The following is a 15,159-nucleotide window of genomic DNA, read 5'->3' as shown; positions in this document are numbered from 1 at the left end:
GTTTCCATACAATGGCGAAATTAGTCTCTGCATTTAACCCATCCACCGCCAGGTGGTGCAGTGGGCAGCTATTGAAAGCGCCCGGGGGACATTTTGGGGATGAGACGTGCTGCCCAGAGACGCCACGTGATGTGCAGTGACTGGGGATCGAACCTGGGACTTTCGGGTCCCAAGCCGGCTGCCCTGCCTCTACACCATCTCGGCCCCCTAATAATATTAATATTAATACTACTACAACAGTTTCTTAAGATGTTTCTTAAATTAGCAATTGAATGTGACTGAAACCGCTGTTGGTAACGGTACAAAGACAAAACATTACAGTTGCAGACCAAAATAGTAAGCAGTAGCTCGGGGGCTGTGGTCAGTGTGGTCAGTCTTGTAATCCTGAGGTTACGGGTTCAAGCCCAGGTTGTGTCAGGAAGGGCATCCGGCGTAAAACAAATGGACAAATCTTTCATGCAAATTCACTCTCTGTGGTGACATCTGAAGAAGGGAGCAGCCAAAAGAAACTTTTACTTACTACCAATCTGAAAGATGCACAGCTCTTATCAGCATCAGATATCTGCACTTGTACTTGAACTCATTCTCATAAAAGTGTTGCATTACCAGAGTACCCAGAACCACTTCACAGCAGTGTGATGTAAACCTCTCTGTTTAGTAGGCTGGGAATAGACGTGGAGCAATGTCAGTCATGTGGAAGTAATTCGGCGAACAATGGTGACAAAAGGAAATTATACTAAGCAACACTGCAAAGAGGAAGGACAAGATCAGGGCATGACTGTCTCAGAGGAGTTGATGGGGGAGAGGGCAGGATCCAGAGGTCATCTTAGCACTAGCAAACTGTTTTGTTCCCACTATGGAGTATGCTGTTTGTGAGAATCAGTTTTGTTTGGTGGCTCCTCAGACTCAAGAAGTTCTTGGATGAAGGACGAAACATCTCAGCACAAAAAAAAAAAAAAAAAAAAACTGTCCAGATGACCTGAATGAACATTGTTGGATTTTATACCTGGATTATTGAGCATGAACTTTGGTGACAAGATCTATCATTTAGAACTCAGTCCACTTGAAAACGTCTTTAAAAACACAATGCCAAGTTCAAAGATTTTACTAAAAGCAGTAAAAAAAATGTCAACTTGCAGTGTGTTGAAAACATTCTTCTACAGGTGGTTAACAACATTTTGGGCCAGAGGAGTGTGGATATTTCTGTGGCAGTCATATAAAAAAAAGTTTAACATTCTAAACATTGTGCTTAAGTCTACACTTACCTCAAATAAAATCAGGGGAGCCCAACCAGCCAATTTTAAGACTCAAGCAAAATGTATAAACACCCAGGATAGCATGCTAGTCTCTCTTTGTGAGAAAAAGGTCTTTGCTACCATACAGATCTATAACAGAGCTTCCCAGTGAGCCTCACATCAACTCACTGCTCAGCAATAGACCCTTTTGGAAAAGTCTATTGCTGTCCTGGCACCATTTGAAGAGTTAATATAAGATGTAAGCACCTCTGATTTTCAACCACGTTTTCAAAGTAACTGTAAAACGTATAATGACATATATTAGTGCTCGCATTGGTACTCCGGATTAGCAAGTACTCAAAAGAAAGTACTTGAACTCAGTTTGGAAAAAAGTGTCATCAATGCATACCTATTGAAAGGAATAGCGCATTATATTGATCAAAGTTCATGCTCAATAATCCAGGTAAAAAAATCCAACAAAGTTCAGTCAGGTCATCTAGACGATTTGATACTGATGTATGGTCTGGATGTAAGATATTGAATTCCCATATACGGTAGATCTCAGATTGCAAATTTTAATGTTAAGTGGTGTAAAATAAAATGATAAGAGCTTGGTGATTAAATTTAAAGACTTGAAGTATATGTGCAAAGAAGGTAGGACTGATTTTACTCAGGTTCCTCATAATAAGGTAAAAGACAAAATCTGTCTCTGCAGATAGAGACAACTAATAGAAAGTTAGCCCCCAGACGGCACTCGCATACAGTCTCATAAACAGAACATTGAGTGTCAGTCAGCTGAATGAAAGACAGGCATTCATTGATAAGACAGAGTCACATAAACAGACTGTCTAAAAGAAAACAAACCAGGCTACCGCCACCCCTCTGTGCTTCATTCAGCCTCAAGAAGGGTCTCTGTGTTTGCGATGGGGGTTAGAGTGAAAAAGCATGAGTGTAAAAGTGTGTTCTCTGGGTAAATTATCTCCAGGGGGAAGTCAAAAATGTATTCAAAGGGAATGACAGGGAGAGGAAGTTCCTTTGCTTCCATCTCTGTTTTAATCTGAATATCAAACACACAAGGCACCTGAGGGACTGCTGCTCACGCCAAGTGAACACACGCACGTTGCGCCTCTTTTTATGAACACACACTTGTTAATGTGATAACAAAACAGTCCAGAGAGATAAAACAGTGACTGGTATTAAAACAAGCAGGCTGTTTAGGATGAATGGTTACACAGTTTTGAATGTTTAAGACATTTAACTCAGAACTTGTATGCGTCTCCTTGCAATCAAAGCATCCTAATAATCCAATTCAGTTCAATTCAGTTTATTTATTTAGTGCCAAGTCACAACAGAAGTCATCTCAGGGCACTGAACAGAAACATTCATATACATAAAGCAAAGGTAACATAAGTAAGTTAACATAAGTAAGTTAACATTATTCATTGGAGGAGCAGACTGCTTTGAGTTTAACTTCATTGCAGACTCTCATCCTGAGCAAGCACGAAGGCAACAGTGGAAAGGAAAAACTCTCTCATGAGGAAAAAACCTTTAGCAGAACCAGACTCAGGACAAGCAGCTATCTGCTTCGACCGGCTGAGTTTGAGGGGACAAGAAGGAGGGACAGATGTGCAATGGCAGGTCAAGAATCACATTAAGATAGAAATAGTATCAAATGAAAACTATTCAATTTTAACAATTAATTTAAGGAAATGTGGACAATTTGTCCTCAAGTAGTCTAAGTTTATGACAGCACAACAAGCCAGCCCTGATTATAGGATTTATCAAAAAGGAATATCTTTAAGACATGCTTGTAGTCTAAGTAACTGATTAGATTAATTGTGTTTCATGGACAAATATAACTGTGTATCATCAGCATAATAATGAAATGTTATCCCATGCTATTTAATAGCTTTACCTAATGGAAGCATATATAAGGTAAAGAGTATTGGTCCAAGCACTGAAACCTGAGGAACTCCATGACTAATTTTGATTATTAACATAATTAAATTAACATTAATAACTTACTTTATAGATAAAACACTATATTTTAAAGATAATTCATCTTAACTTTCAGTCACCCGTTTAGCAAAAATTGTAATAGAGAAAAAAAATGCAGATCCACTTTTACAGTTTATATTCTTTATATTAAAAAAAAGAGTTGAACTTGTGATACAAAGTTTTAGTACAATAGCCATTATTCTGTACGAGTTATCCTGGCTTTTATGGTAAATAAAATGACACATTGGACCTAACCTGGGATAAATACAATCACATTTAGTCTACAAACTCTACTATGTAGACCACGCCGCTAACAGAACAGAACCATGATGTTCAAAGAACTTCACTGCTAATCGAATCACACTGTAGATTATTTTCTTTTTCACCTTTGGTGCCTTGTTTTTTAGTATTTTGGTAGTATTTTATCATTTGTTTTTTGTATGTTAGTAGTATTTTTTTATATGTTTTTCTTAGTATGCTAGTAGTAGATTTTTAGTGTGTTTTTAGTATTTTTGATGCATGATTTGTTGTCGTTTTCTTTTTTTGGGGGGCGAGTCGAGACAGTTCTTCTCATCCTAAACATTTCATTACATTGTTGACCTTGTGTTGATTTTGCACATCACAAATAAATCTAACCTGATGTAGTGCCAAGGTCTTGTTGACTTTTTGTGCATCTGTGCTTTTAGAAGAGCTCCCTTTGTGTGGTTATAAGATTGTGTGTTGTTTTTATTGTTTTACAACTGTGACTACATATTGTTTGGTGGAGTTTTAATTGATATTTTACTGCTTTTATTGCCAGTTGACTTGGGTGTTTCATGATGAACCTAAAATTTCGCAGCAAATTTTTGAGAAGCTTTTTAATTTCAAATGGAAAGCATAAATGTGGAAATCTATGTAAAAATTAAAATTCCCATTGACACTATATAGCACGATGGACTTTATATGAACAAAGAGTGATTTTTTATTAGGTTTGAATCTATAAACAAGTGAAATCACAGAATAATAAATTATTTTTTTTACTAAAATAACTTTCATTAATACACATATTTTTATGAAAGTAAAAACATGCCAGCAGCGACTAAATGAATAGAAATTTCACGCACAGTTTTACATATCAGCTACAATCATATACTTTCTTTGCTCTTGCTTACACAGAGACAAAACCTAAGAGGCCTGGCTGTTAATGGCGGTGGTCCTGCTCTCCACAGTGGGATCTGTGTTTAACCCTGTTTAGAGCTCCATTTGGGGCCAGATAAATCAAGCTGCTGTCTACCAGAAGCCTACATTAGGGGCCCTGCGCGGCCCCTGGACGGCCTGTCAGTCACCCCGTCAGTCAGCGAGCCACCCTCTTCCAGCGTTTGAACTCATAATTACAGGGAGACTCCGCTTAGTTTGGCCCAGACTGGCTCTCGAAAACCCCTCCCACCCACCATCTTCCAGACAGCAGCTCTTGCTAGCACAACGCTAATGTTAATACTAACAAACGATGAACGTTTTGCCTTCAGAGGAAACGGTGCTGAGAAAAATATTTATGGAAACTGTAAAGACTCCCTCACTTTTTCAGCCCCCTCTGGCCTTTTCTTCATTCATTTCCCACAAACTTGTCTGAGGCTTTTAGTTTTTATTTCTTTGAGTGGCAGTTCTTTGTTACCCTCAATTTTTAGAAGATTGCAAGTTAGTTAAAATGCTCAGCACTAATGCCAGGGTAACTTCTGCCTGCTGAAGATTAATTAGACACCAGTTAGAGGGGACAGCGTAAAATAAAGCAGTTGTTAAGACTTATGGCTTTTTAAGTAGTGATAAGGGAGGGAAGTAAAGAAGAAGCATAACCAGGAGAAACATTCAGAGAAGGTAATCTTCAATCCCAGAAGAAGCTGGTAAATTTTGTTTGTAGCTGGTTTGTCTGCTCTATGAGAAAGATTGACACATAACAAATCACCATTCATGGGTTTTACTTTTATCTCAAGCTCATAAATCATAAGACATAGGTTGACATATTGGGTATATTTTTTAAACTCTGCCCCTGTATTCATCAGGTAAAAAGGTTCTTGCATTTTCAAGTACACACACTAAAGACGACGTGGCTTGCTAAATCTAAGGAATTCATGAATAAAATATAGGTCTACAAAAGCAACATGAACAAAAGAAATATTATCCTCCACTGGATAAATGCACAACCAACCACAGAGTATTCTCACAGGGAGTTTATACCTCTTATCTCTGACGGTTCGTTGGTGATGACTGGCCACTGCATGTGGAGTCACACACTGCTAACGAGGAGGAAATTCCTCCCCCCAGTCATCCAAGATTGATGCAGAAAATTTACCCAGCAGACATTCCTCCAAGTCCGAATGAAAAAGGTGCCTGGTTCACCAACATTCCTGATTGGCTACACATTCCTTTACCGTTTTAACAACAGTGTGATTGCAGGCACAGAGCCATAATTTCTTGAGGCAAGCTTTATTTTTACTTCCAAAAATAGCCATACAAGGTATCACTAGGAGGATTTTAACTAGAAGCCTACAAATTCAAAATTATGGTCCAAATTAGATAGTAAAACTAGGTAAAAAGAGATATACACTACCTTTCCACATCAATGCCACTAAAAGGTGGTGATAAAAGTGTTAATGTGGCAGCAAAGATTTAGAAAGATTGAAAATACACCTAAAAAACAACATGACTGTTAGCCATAAGGTGTTATAATCTACCTTTGAAACCGTCAACAAAATATATATTTTTAATATATATTTGCACGGTGGCAAAACTGGTAGAGCTGCTGCCTCTCAGTGAGCAGGTCTGGTTCAAATCCTGGTCCGGGGGCCTTTCTGGGTAGAGTCTGCATGTTCTATCCGTGCATGCGTGGGTTTTCTCTGGGTACTCCAGTTTCCTCCCACAGACCAAAAACATGCATGTTAGGCTGATTGGTAACTCTAAATTGTCCCTAGGTGTGAATGAGAGAGTGAATGTTTGCTTGTCTTGTTTGTCTCTATGTGGCCCCGTGATGGACTTGCGACCCGTCCAGGGTGTACCCCGCCCCTCGCACAGTGATTGCTGGACATGGGCACCGGCGACCCCCATGACCCAAAATGGAAGAATCAGGTAAAAGATAATGGAAGGATAATGTATATATTTGAACAAAAGTGATTGATTGTGACAACATGTTCAGGAAGTGAAGGCTGGGGAAGATCTTTTTCTGTTTATGGGATATCAAAACAAGATATTTTGCTGTTTTTGTGTTTCTTTGGGGCTTTCGTTTGTATGAAGCGAAAGCGGAGGATCAGCACATTCAAACCTTCGTGATTCCCCACAGTCATATTCAATTCAATTCAAAAATACTTTATTAATCCCATACAATGTTGTTGTAACTCGTTATCCTCATTTCATTAAGAGATGTTATAGATGCTGATGGCTGTAGGCAGGAAGGATCTCTTGTAAAGATATGGATGTGGGCTGGATCTATAATATATTATAAATAATATAAATAATATTATAATAATATATAATAACGTTATAATAATGATACTATAATATATTATATATACAACATGTACAACAGCGTGACTGAGGAGAAGTCAAAGGTCAAAGAGCACAGGTTCATCACTGTGGAGATGGAGTTCTTTCAGCTGTGGTGGGACACCATAGCTTCAGAGATCCAAAAGAAACAAGTATGAGCTCATTGCTACAGCAACGGAATCAAGACCCTGTACTGATTTGAAATGTTTACAAAGCAAGATCTCCAAGAGACAAACCTTCTTTTAAAGCATGTCACAGGTCTCTCTTGTAAATAAGTCTTCGAGGCTCAATGAGACTAACCTGCATAAATAAAGGTTGAATGAATGAATGAATGAATGAATGAATGATTACAGTAGTCCCTCGTTTATTGCGGGAGATCAGGACCCTGAAACCCCGCGATAAATGAAAAACTGTGAAATAGGGATAGTAGTACAAGTAGTAAGTAGTAGTTTATTTTATAATGTATCACTTAATATATATATATATATATATATATATATATATATATATATATATATAGGTGTTTTAAACCCTTCCCACACTCTTGCAATATTCTAAACAATGTTTTTTAAACTCTAAACACTCTAAAAGAGCACTGAATGTCATGATTTTAGTTCTCTGCCTCCAGCTGCACTCTCGGCCATCTGGTCTCAGCCACGCCCACTTCTCTGCTCTGCATGGAGATTAGCTGATCATCTGCAGGAGGAAGCTTATCCTGCAGTGTGGGCTGCACAAAGGTACAGCAGGCGCTAAATAATTTAAAATACTTTGTTTTTAATTAAAATTGCATGCCAATTGTGCAGCTCATCAATCAATCAGCCAGTTGGTGTCATGTCCAATTTTACTTTGAAAAACCGCAATAGAGCGAGTCCGTGAAAAACGAACCGTGAAATAGCGATGGGCTACTGTAATGAAAAAAGAAAATTGCTTCCAAAAAAAAAAAAAAAAAAACTAAACTTGTTAAAGCACACTGAAAATGAAATAAATTTTCCTTTTTCTCCATCCACCCATTATCTTTTACCCGGTTCTTCCATTTTGGGTCACGGGGGTCGCCAGTGCCCATGTCCAGCAATCACTGTGCGAGAGGCGGGGTACACCCTGGACGAGTCGCAAGTCCAACAATAATGTAGTAATTAAGCAACTAAATAAAGGAGATTCTGACAGATTCAACAAAAACAAAAACAACAAAGATTTATTTATACTTTCTGTTATTTGAATCTCTGTCACACAATAAAAAACAAGAATTAAAAAAAAAATCCTTGCAACATCTGTCTTGTTACGGTGGATAAATTGCTGAGCTGGCTGTGGGCTCGGAAGCATGACTCTTAATACTGATATGAATTATTAATTTGACGCATTCATCACTCTTCCGACCAGCCATCAATAGCCTCCATTATGGCAGTGTGTATACATTACAGAGTGTATAGTGTGTCAGAAACTTCCCGCTATCAAACGGCTTGTATGCGGGAAGAGAAGAAAACAGTGAGAGAAAAACTGAGAGAAAGAAAGAATGACGGACAGGAGCGACAGTAGAAAGCATTATCTTGTGGAGGCAGTCATAAAGTCCCATCTAGAAACTGCTTGTATGGTGTGACACAAAGGCATTTTGAAAGGATATACTTTAATAGGTTGAAGTTATACGATCACTCAAAAAAATTATAGTGGTGTATATTCTGTAAAATACAATACAACAAATTCAAGAGGGTCTTCATTAATTAATTAATACTATCCTTTGGCACAGCAGTTGACAAACTATTGGAAAGTGTATCAGAAAAAGAGGCACGGTTGAAATTTCCTGATGTTGCATTGAAATGTTGGGCTTGTGGCCCAGCAACAACTGAGATGATGGCATTCAGTCACTTGACATGAACTTGACAAATAATATGGATTGAAGAAAGCAGCTCATTGTGCACTCCTTCACAGTCTAGAATCATGCGACATTATTACCATGACAGCAATCACTCCTAGTTTACTTTTGCAACTACTCTTACAATCTTTGTCTGAATGTGCAAAAAGGCTTTGAGGTCCAGAGTAGGGCTGGGCCTTATGATCACGATAACACCGGTAAAAAAAAACTTGCCCAGGAAAATAAATTATATCATGATATGCAAATTTTATGGCGTAAATACATCAGTGTTTCCCCTACCATTATACGCCCCACCCCGTTGACAGAACTGAGTGCACCAAACTACTGAACCGAACTGCGCACCCCCCCACCCCCCCCACACACACACACACACTTATCGGTACTGGTATAACGCTAACTAGCCGCATGCAATACTAGCTAGTTAAAAAGCTAAAAACAAACAACGCACAGCTCAGCTGTGTCTCTTGACTTCCACCGTCCATGGACCAAGAAAAGAGGCAGATGATCAAAGACAGAGCAGTCAGAGAAATGGAATCATAGAGGAAGCTGAAACACCAGCACAAGCTTCATGGTCAGCTGGACGCCTTGTCACAAGCTTTGGAAGTTATAGCTCATTTAAAGGCAACATATATTTTGTTGTTAAATTTATGCTCAACAGATCTTAAGCTTCATTTTATTTAGTTTGTTTTTGGGAACTGCACCTGCACTTTAGTTTTTGTGGTGGATTTTGTTGATCTACATTTTGTGCAGACTTTTTCGATCTAAACAACAGAAGGGTCATTTTATTTTTTTTATTTTTATACTCCGAGACTGAATACTTTACTAAATAAAGTAATTTCAGTAAAATTAATCCCTTTTGTTTTTTGTAGTTTTATATAATACTGCAAAGCAACATGTTAAGTAAATTTTGTCAAACGAATAACTATGATTTATGTTTGTTTTTTTTGTTATATCACACAATTTATTGCTGTTGTCAGAATGCTCTGAAATATCACAATATCATATTTGAGCCATATTGCCCACCCCTAGTCCAGAGGATGTTCTTGCAGTCTTGTCTCAGAAAAAAACAGAACACTAAAATTCCAATATTCCTGCTATGTTCCTCTCACACTTGAAGCTGCTGAACATTATGAACTCATCTGGGATATAAGAATATTTTTGTGTCATTAGTCGGGCTTTGGAAAGCTCAATCAGTTGCCCCTGCATGAAAACATTTATACCAATGATGTCATAAACCAGAAGAAAACTATTTTTATTGCTCTTGCTACAAATATGGACATGGCATTGTAGGCTCTCATTAAATCCTAAAGTTTCATTAAATCCACAAAACTTATTTGTTGACTGGTCACTTTATTTATTTGCATACTTTCCACACAACAGCACTACTGATTATACATTGTCACTATAAGTACTGTTGAATGAACTGTTTGAGTAGAAGACATCAAAAAGGATTGTTATATTAACATGTACACAGACATATTTTAGAACAATCACTTTGATTGCTTCTCTTGGCAAAAATCTGTTCAACTTCAGGTGAAAACTGTTTATTTGATTTTGCTTGCTATTAGAACTTCAACAACCTAATTTATTTCTCATTAAGCTCCAACAAAGTCTCAAAATCCTGTAAAATTAATTTGCATTAAATTAACACAATACTAAGGCGCTGTGTTGAAAAGAGAGAGTTTCAGATCACTCGGAGTACAACAGTGACGTGCTGACAGCTTTAACAGCAAATGAAAAGATGATGTCACGCAGCCGTGCTATGTTTGTGAGAAGCTAATGAAGCGTGGAAGAGAAGGTTGCCAGTTTAGCCTCTAGAGAAAACAGCCAGGGCAACCAACCAACCAACCATCACTTCTCACTTATACAGTGACGCTACAACATCTCCACCCTGATAAACTTCAAAGTTTAACAAAGGGAAGAATCAAAGCTGCACTGCTGCTTTGATTATAAATGTTGTGTCCTGAGCTCATCTACAATCAAAGCAATATGCATTTATGCCTGCAGACTGTTGAGTGCAATCACTGAGACGTCACTCTAACTTAACCTCTTAAGTTGCACGATACTGTGTATCAAAATATTACTATAATCAGAATATCACCCAGCTCAATATCAAAATTGTAAAGTATAGTAAAAAAGACTGCTTGGACTGAAATAAATCAGAATACCGTCAAATGCAATGCAATGCACTGATGTTCTGCATGACGATAATATACTTTGTCAATCCAACAGGCTCTTACTGGCCTTGATGCCCACAACCAGTTTAGATAAAAGTGACAGAAAATAAGAGCAGTGAGGAAAACGTGGGTTTACCACAACTGCTATAGTCAATACAATATTAAGCAACAATAACAGTGGAATAAAAATGTTGCCCACTACAACTAAACATTGAATAAAACCATTATCTTTATCTAAACCTAAATTTACCTCAATATGAAATGTCTGAACACAGACATTGAATTGTAATTGAAGTTTTGAAGTATCCTTTCAACAATATGTCCACAAAGACATATTGGGGCAGCTGTGGCTGAGTGGTTAGAGCAGCCGTCCTCCAATGGGAGAGATGGGGATTCAATTCCACCAGCAGTCGCATGCTGAAGTGTCCCTGGGCAAGACAGTGAACCCCTCACTGCCTCCGATGTGTGTCCCATTGGTGTATGAATGTGATAAAGCACTGATTAGTCTCTACAGATTCAGATTAGCTTTGTAGATATATAGTAGAGTGCTGTATGAAAGTGTGTGTGGAGGTAAATGAGGACACAAACTGTGTTGTAAAGTGTTTTTAATATATTGATTAGATAAAAAGGTGCTATGTAAATACAGTAAAGACATTCCCTCTTAAGTATTGTTGGTGTGAGTTAAGTACTGGTACTACACATGCTGTCCCCCATACTTATATGGCCTGTTTCTGAAACTGTAACAAATTAATAAAAACATGCAATGGACTAATCTAAAAATATTTAACAAAACTTGAACTTTCCGAAACAGAAGCACAAAGAAAAACTGAAACATAAAAACATAAAGTTCCATCTTATATTACAGATTTGATTGTTCCATATTTTCCTAACAGAGCACTTCGCTCTCAGACTGTAGGTTTACTTGCGGCTCCTCGAGTTTCCAAAAGCAGAATGGGAAGCAGATCTTTCAGTTATCGGACTCCTCTCGGAACTCAGGATGGGAGACTGCGACGAAGTGAAGATTTGAGTCTGCTGAATTCCTTAGATAGAGAACTTTACTAATTGACTTTTCTATGTATGCGAATGTTCCTGTAAAGTGCCCTGAGACAATTTTGTTGTGACATGGCGCTATATAAATAAACTGTATGGAATTGAACAAAGTCCATGCTCAATAAGGTAAAAGGTAAAAAAAAATCCAACATTTTTCAGTCAGGACATCTGGACAGTTTCTTTTTTTTTTTTTTTTGTGCTGAAACGTTTTGCCTTCGGTCCGTAAGGCTTCATCAGTCAAGGAAACACACAACAAAACTGATTCTTGCCCCAACAACTTACTCCAAAGTGGAACAAACCAGTTCTGCATGTGATAAGATGGTCTCTTTGGTACGGCCCTCCTCCATTGCTGGCCCTCTTCCTTGTTGACATTCTATATAGCTATGCGAGACATAAGAGAGAGAAACTACCAGAAAGGAGGTGGAGCCAGCTGCATCCAATACTAATAAACACTAATCACCTGGGTACATGGCTGGAACACATACAATATGCTCAGACACGCACGCTTGGACACACAGAAGCCAAGAGAAGAGGCTTGGGGCTGTAACAACACATACTCATCTACTCAGCTCTGTGGCTACTTCTGTTGCCAACTCAGAAGAATCAACTTCAGTCCCTTCTCTGCTTTAGCTATTACACGTTACCCAGATGCAGGTAAAAGGTGTCACAGGTCTGGCTTCAAAGTGTTGTGTAGAAAAAGCTAAAGTGAAGACTCTACAAAATATCCTCATAAGTTCGTTAAATGTCCACAGTTATAAGATCTAAAACCAAAATTGTTCCTCTTAAATGCAGATGCACATACACAGGCACACAGTGATGATGCGTCAGCATGGATTTACAGTGAGAAGGTTTATGGACTTCCTCTACGTACGTGACCAGCTGTGAGATAACACTCAGACACACATATAGTGTATACATTTAAACAGACACGTTTTTTTTTTTTACTGATACATTTGCATCAGTACAGTTTCTCATACTCTGTGATATTAAAGGTATGCGTTTAAATACAATTGTGCCTATGTCCGTGTAAAATTTACACAATACAAAATCCAGAATTAGATAAAAACAACAAAAGTTCAATAAGCTGGATAGTCATCTTTAATCTTTTTCAATCTTTGTCTAGCTGTTGTTTGTTTATATGTAGAATATGGTCTTATCGTGGGGTTTATGTTCCTAATCAGTGTTGTCAAGTCCGCTTAGTATAAGTGACTTTGGGCTTGTTTTTTTCTAAAGTTGCTTGCAAATCTTGTCAGAGTCAGAGTTTCTTTATTGTCATTCGCACCTCATGTGGTACATGTGGTGGAGCGAAATTATGTACACAGGGTCCCAGTTACATCCAACAATAAAATGTAAAAGAAAAACAGTAATAACATCTAAGATATGAACTAAGAAAAACATCAACTAAATATACACTAAGCACTAATAACATAAAAACATTACGTCGAACATCAGCACAAACATGAACATGAGTCTGTGAGCAGATGTGCATGCATGAACACATCAACATTGAAACAGATCAGCAGCAACATGAAACAGATCAGCAGCAACATGATGTGATTTTTTTCACATTGATTATCCTGGTTAGCGATTCATGAGTCTAACAGCCTCAGGGTAGAAGCTGTTCCTCAGTCTAGTGGTTCTACACTTAATGCTTCTCAACCTCCTTCATGAGGGGAGTGAGTCGCGGGTTGCGTTTTTTGGGCTTGTATTTGAACGCGAAGTCGCTTATTTGGGCTTGACTTTCTTTCCGAGTGAAACTAGTTGATTATCTCTCAGCTCCGCACAATAAAGCAAAAGACAAGTGGTAGTAGGTAGTTTGTCCCTTCCACGCCCCCGTTTTCTGTTTATCACTCCTGTCCAAGTTGGCGAGGTGCAGGCGCACACTAAAACACTCATACTGTGGCCAACCACTAGGGGGCTCCACTCACACGCAGATGTCAGGGTGTTTTTTTTTTTAAATACGTAGAAAAAATATGATTTGCATATTTGTTACATATGCAAAATGTATTTTTTATCAGAGCTTTGAAGTATGTTATTCAAAGTGTTTATCATAATTTTGCTGTTGTTTATGAGTAATGACATAATAAATGTATGTTTATACTGTTTAAAAATGGCCTCTGTTTTACACAACGTCGTGGTTTGCCAGTAGGGCTTTTTTGGGCTTGTTTTCATAGAGTTGGTTGCTTGTTTCTATCGCAAGATCTGGCAACACTGTTCCTAATCTGTGTCAATGTTTTCTCAAAGGCAACCTAATCATTCAGTACCGTAAACTACCACACCTCTCTTCCAGTTCACGTGGAGGTATTTCTCTAAATCTCTTTTTGTGTGTCACTGACCTGGGTGTACGTGGCGTCCAGGAGTGTGTCCAGGTTCTGTAGAGGTGCCGGGGTCTTGTCTTTAAATCGAGTCAGGAGGCGGCGCTGGATAGCTCTGAACTGGACTGCACGCTCAGACAGCAAATCCTGATACTGCTGAGCACTGACTCGCCTCTGAACACACATAAATAAACAAATGCTTCACTTCAGGATAATGAATTTACATTACATTTGACAAAAAATGTGAACGGATACTGTATCTACCGACAATGAGATTATTTTTGTTTAACCTCTAAACATCAAGGGTTCGACTGTGTTTGTACCTGAAAGTGATTGTCTACAGACAGGAAGTACTCCTGAAGGGGGAGGGAACCGCTATAACTCTTTTTGAAGTCTTTGATTCCCAGCTTGGAGAAATGCTGATCAAACCTTTGACAAAGTTCCTTCACCACCAACCACATGTCCTCAAAACTGTCGCTCTGGATACGGTAGCGCTCTGGAAAACAGACAGTTACGAGGTGCTAAGTATGAGAAGGTGGCAGACCTTACCAGTATAATATCAAATAAGTAAAATGGTTGCACTGTGCTGGAGATGATGAATGTGAAGTAAGAGTTACTGATACCTGTTCAAAACATGCCTTTTTTAATGTTAATTCCAACTATCTTACCATACGGACATTAAAACCAATTCCTACTGAGGTTTTTAAAAGTTAAAATAAATATATAAAAAAATAAGAAAACTCTACAAAATGAAACAGACACTAAGACCAAGTACTGTATGATGTTTCATAAATGAAAAAAATAAAATAAAATAAAAAAACACTTCCTTATTGAATATATTAAACTTGCTGAAGTTCAGGCAACACAAGTAAACATCACAAGGTATCAGGCAAACATCTTTCCTTTTTATTGGTTTAAAATGGTAAAACAGAATAAAAGACAGAAAATTATATATATTATATATATATATATATATATATATATATATATATATATATATATAT

General features: G+C 38.0%; 1 protein-coding gene across 1 annotated transcript in view; it reads right to left on the bottom strand.

The window, feature by feature from the left end:
* The window catches only part of bbs9 (Bardet-Biedl syndrome 9), a 229,391-nt gene that overhangs the window by 155,330 nt on the left and 58,902 nt on the right, over positions 1-15,159 (bottom strand). The window contains exons 18-19 of the mRNA XM_037676556.1: positions 14,479-14,651; positions 14,177-14,329 (exon numbers count right to left, since the gene is read on the bottom strand). Of these exons, the coding sequence (XP_037532484.1) occupies positions 14,177-14,329; positions 14,479-14,651 (326 nt within the window). The remainder of the gene's footprint in view (positions 1-14,176; positions 14,330-14,478; positions 14,652-15,159) is intronic.

This window comes from Nematolebias whitei, chromosome 5 (genome assembly GCF_014905685.2).
Source record: "Nematolebias whitei isolate Nwh7 chromosome 5, NemWhi1, whole genome shotgun sequence".
NCBI lineage: Eukaryota > Metazoa > Chordata > Actinopteri > Cyprinodontiformes > Rivulidae > Nematolebias > Nematolebias whitei.
Note: the sequence above shows the minus strand (reverse complement) of the source record. Positions and strands in the feature narration are given on the sequence as shown.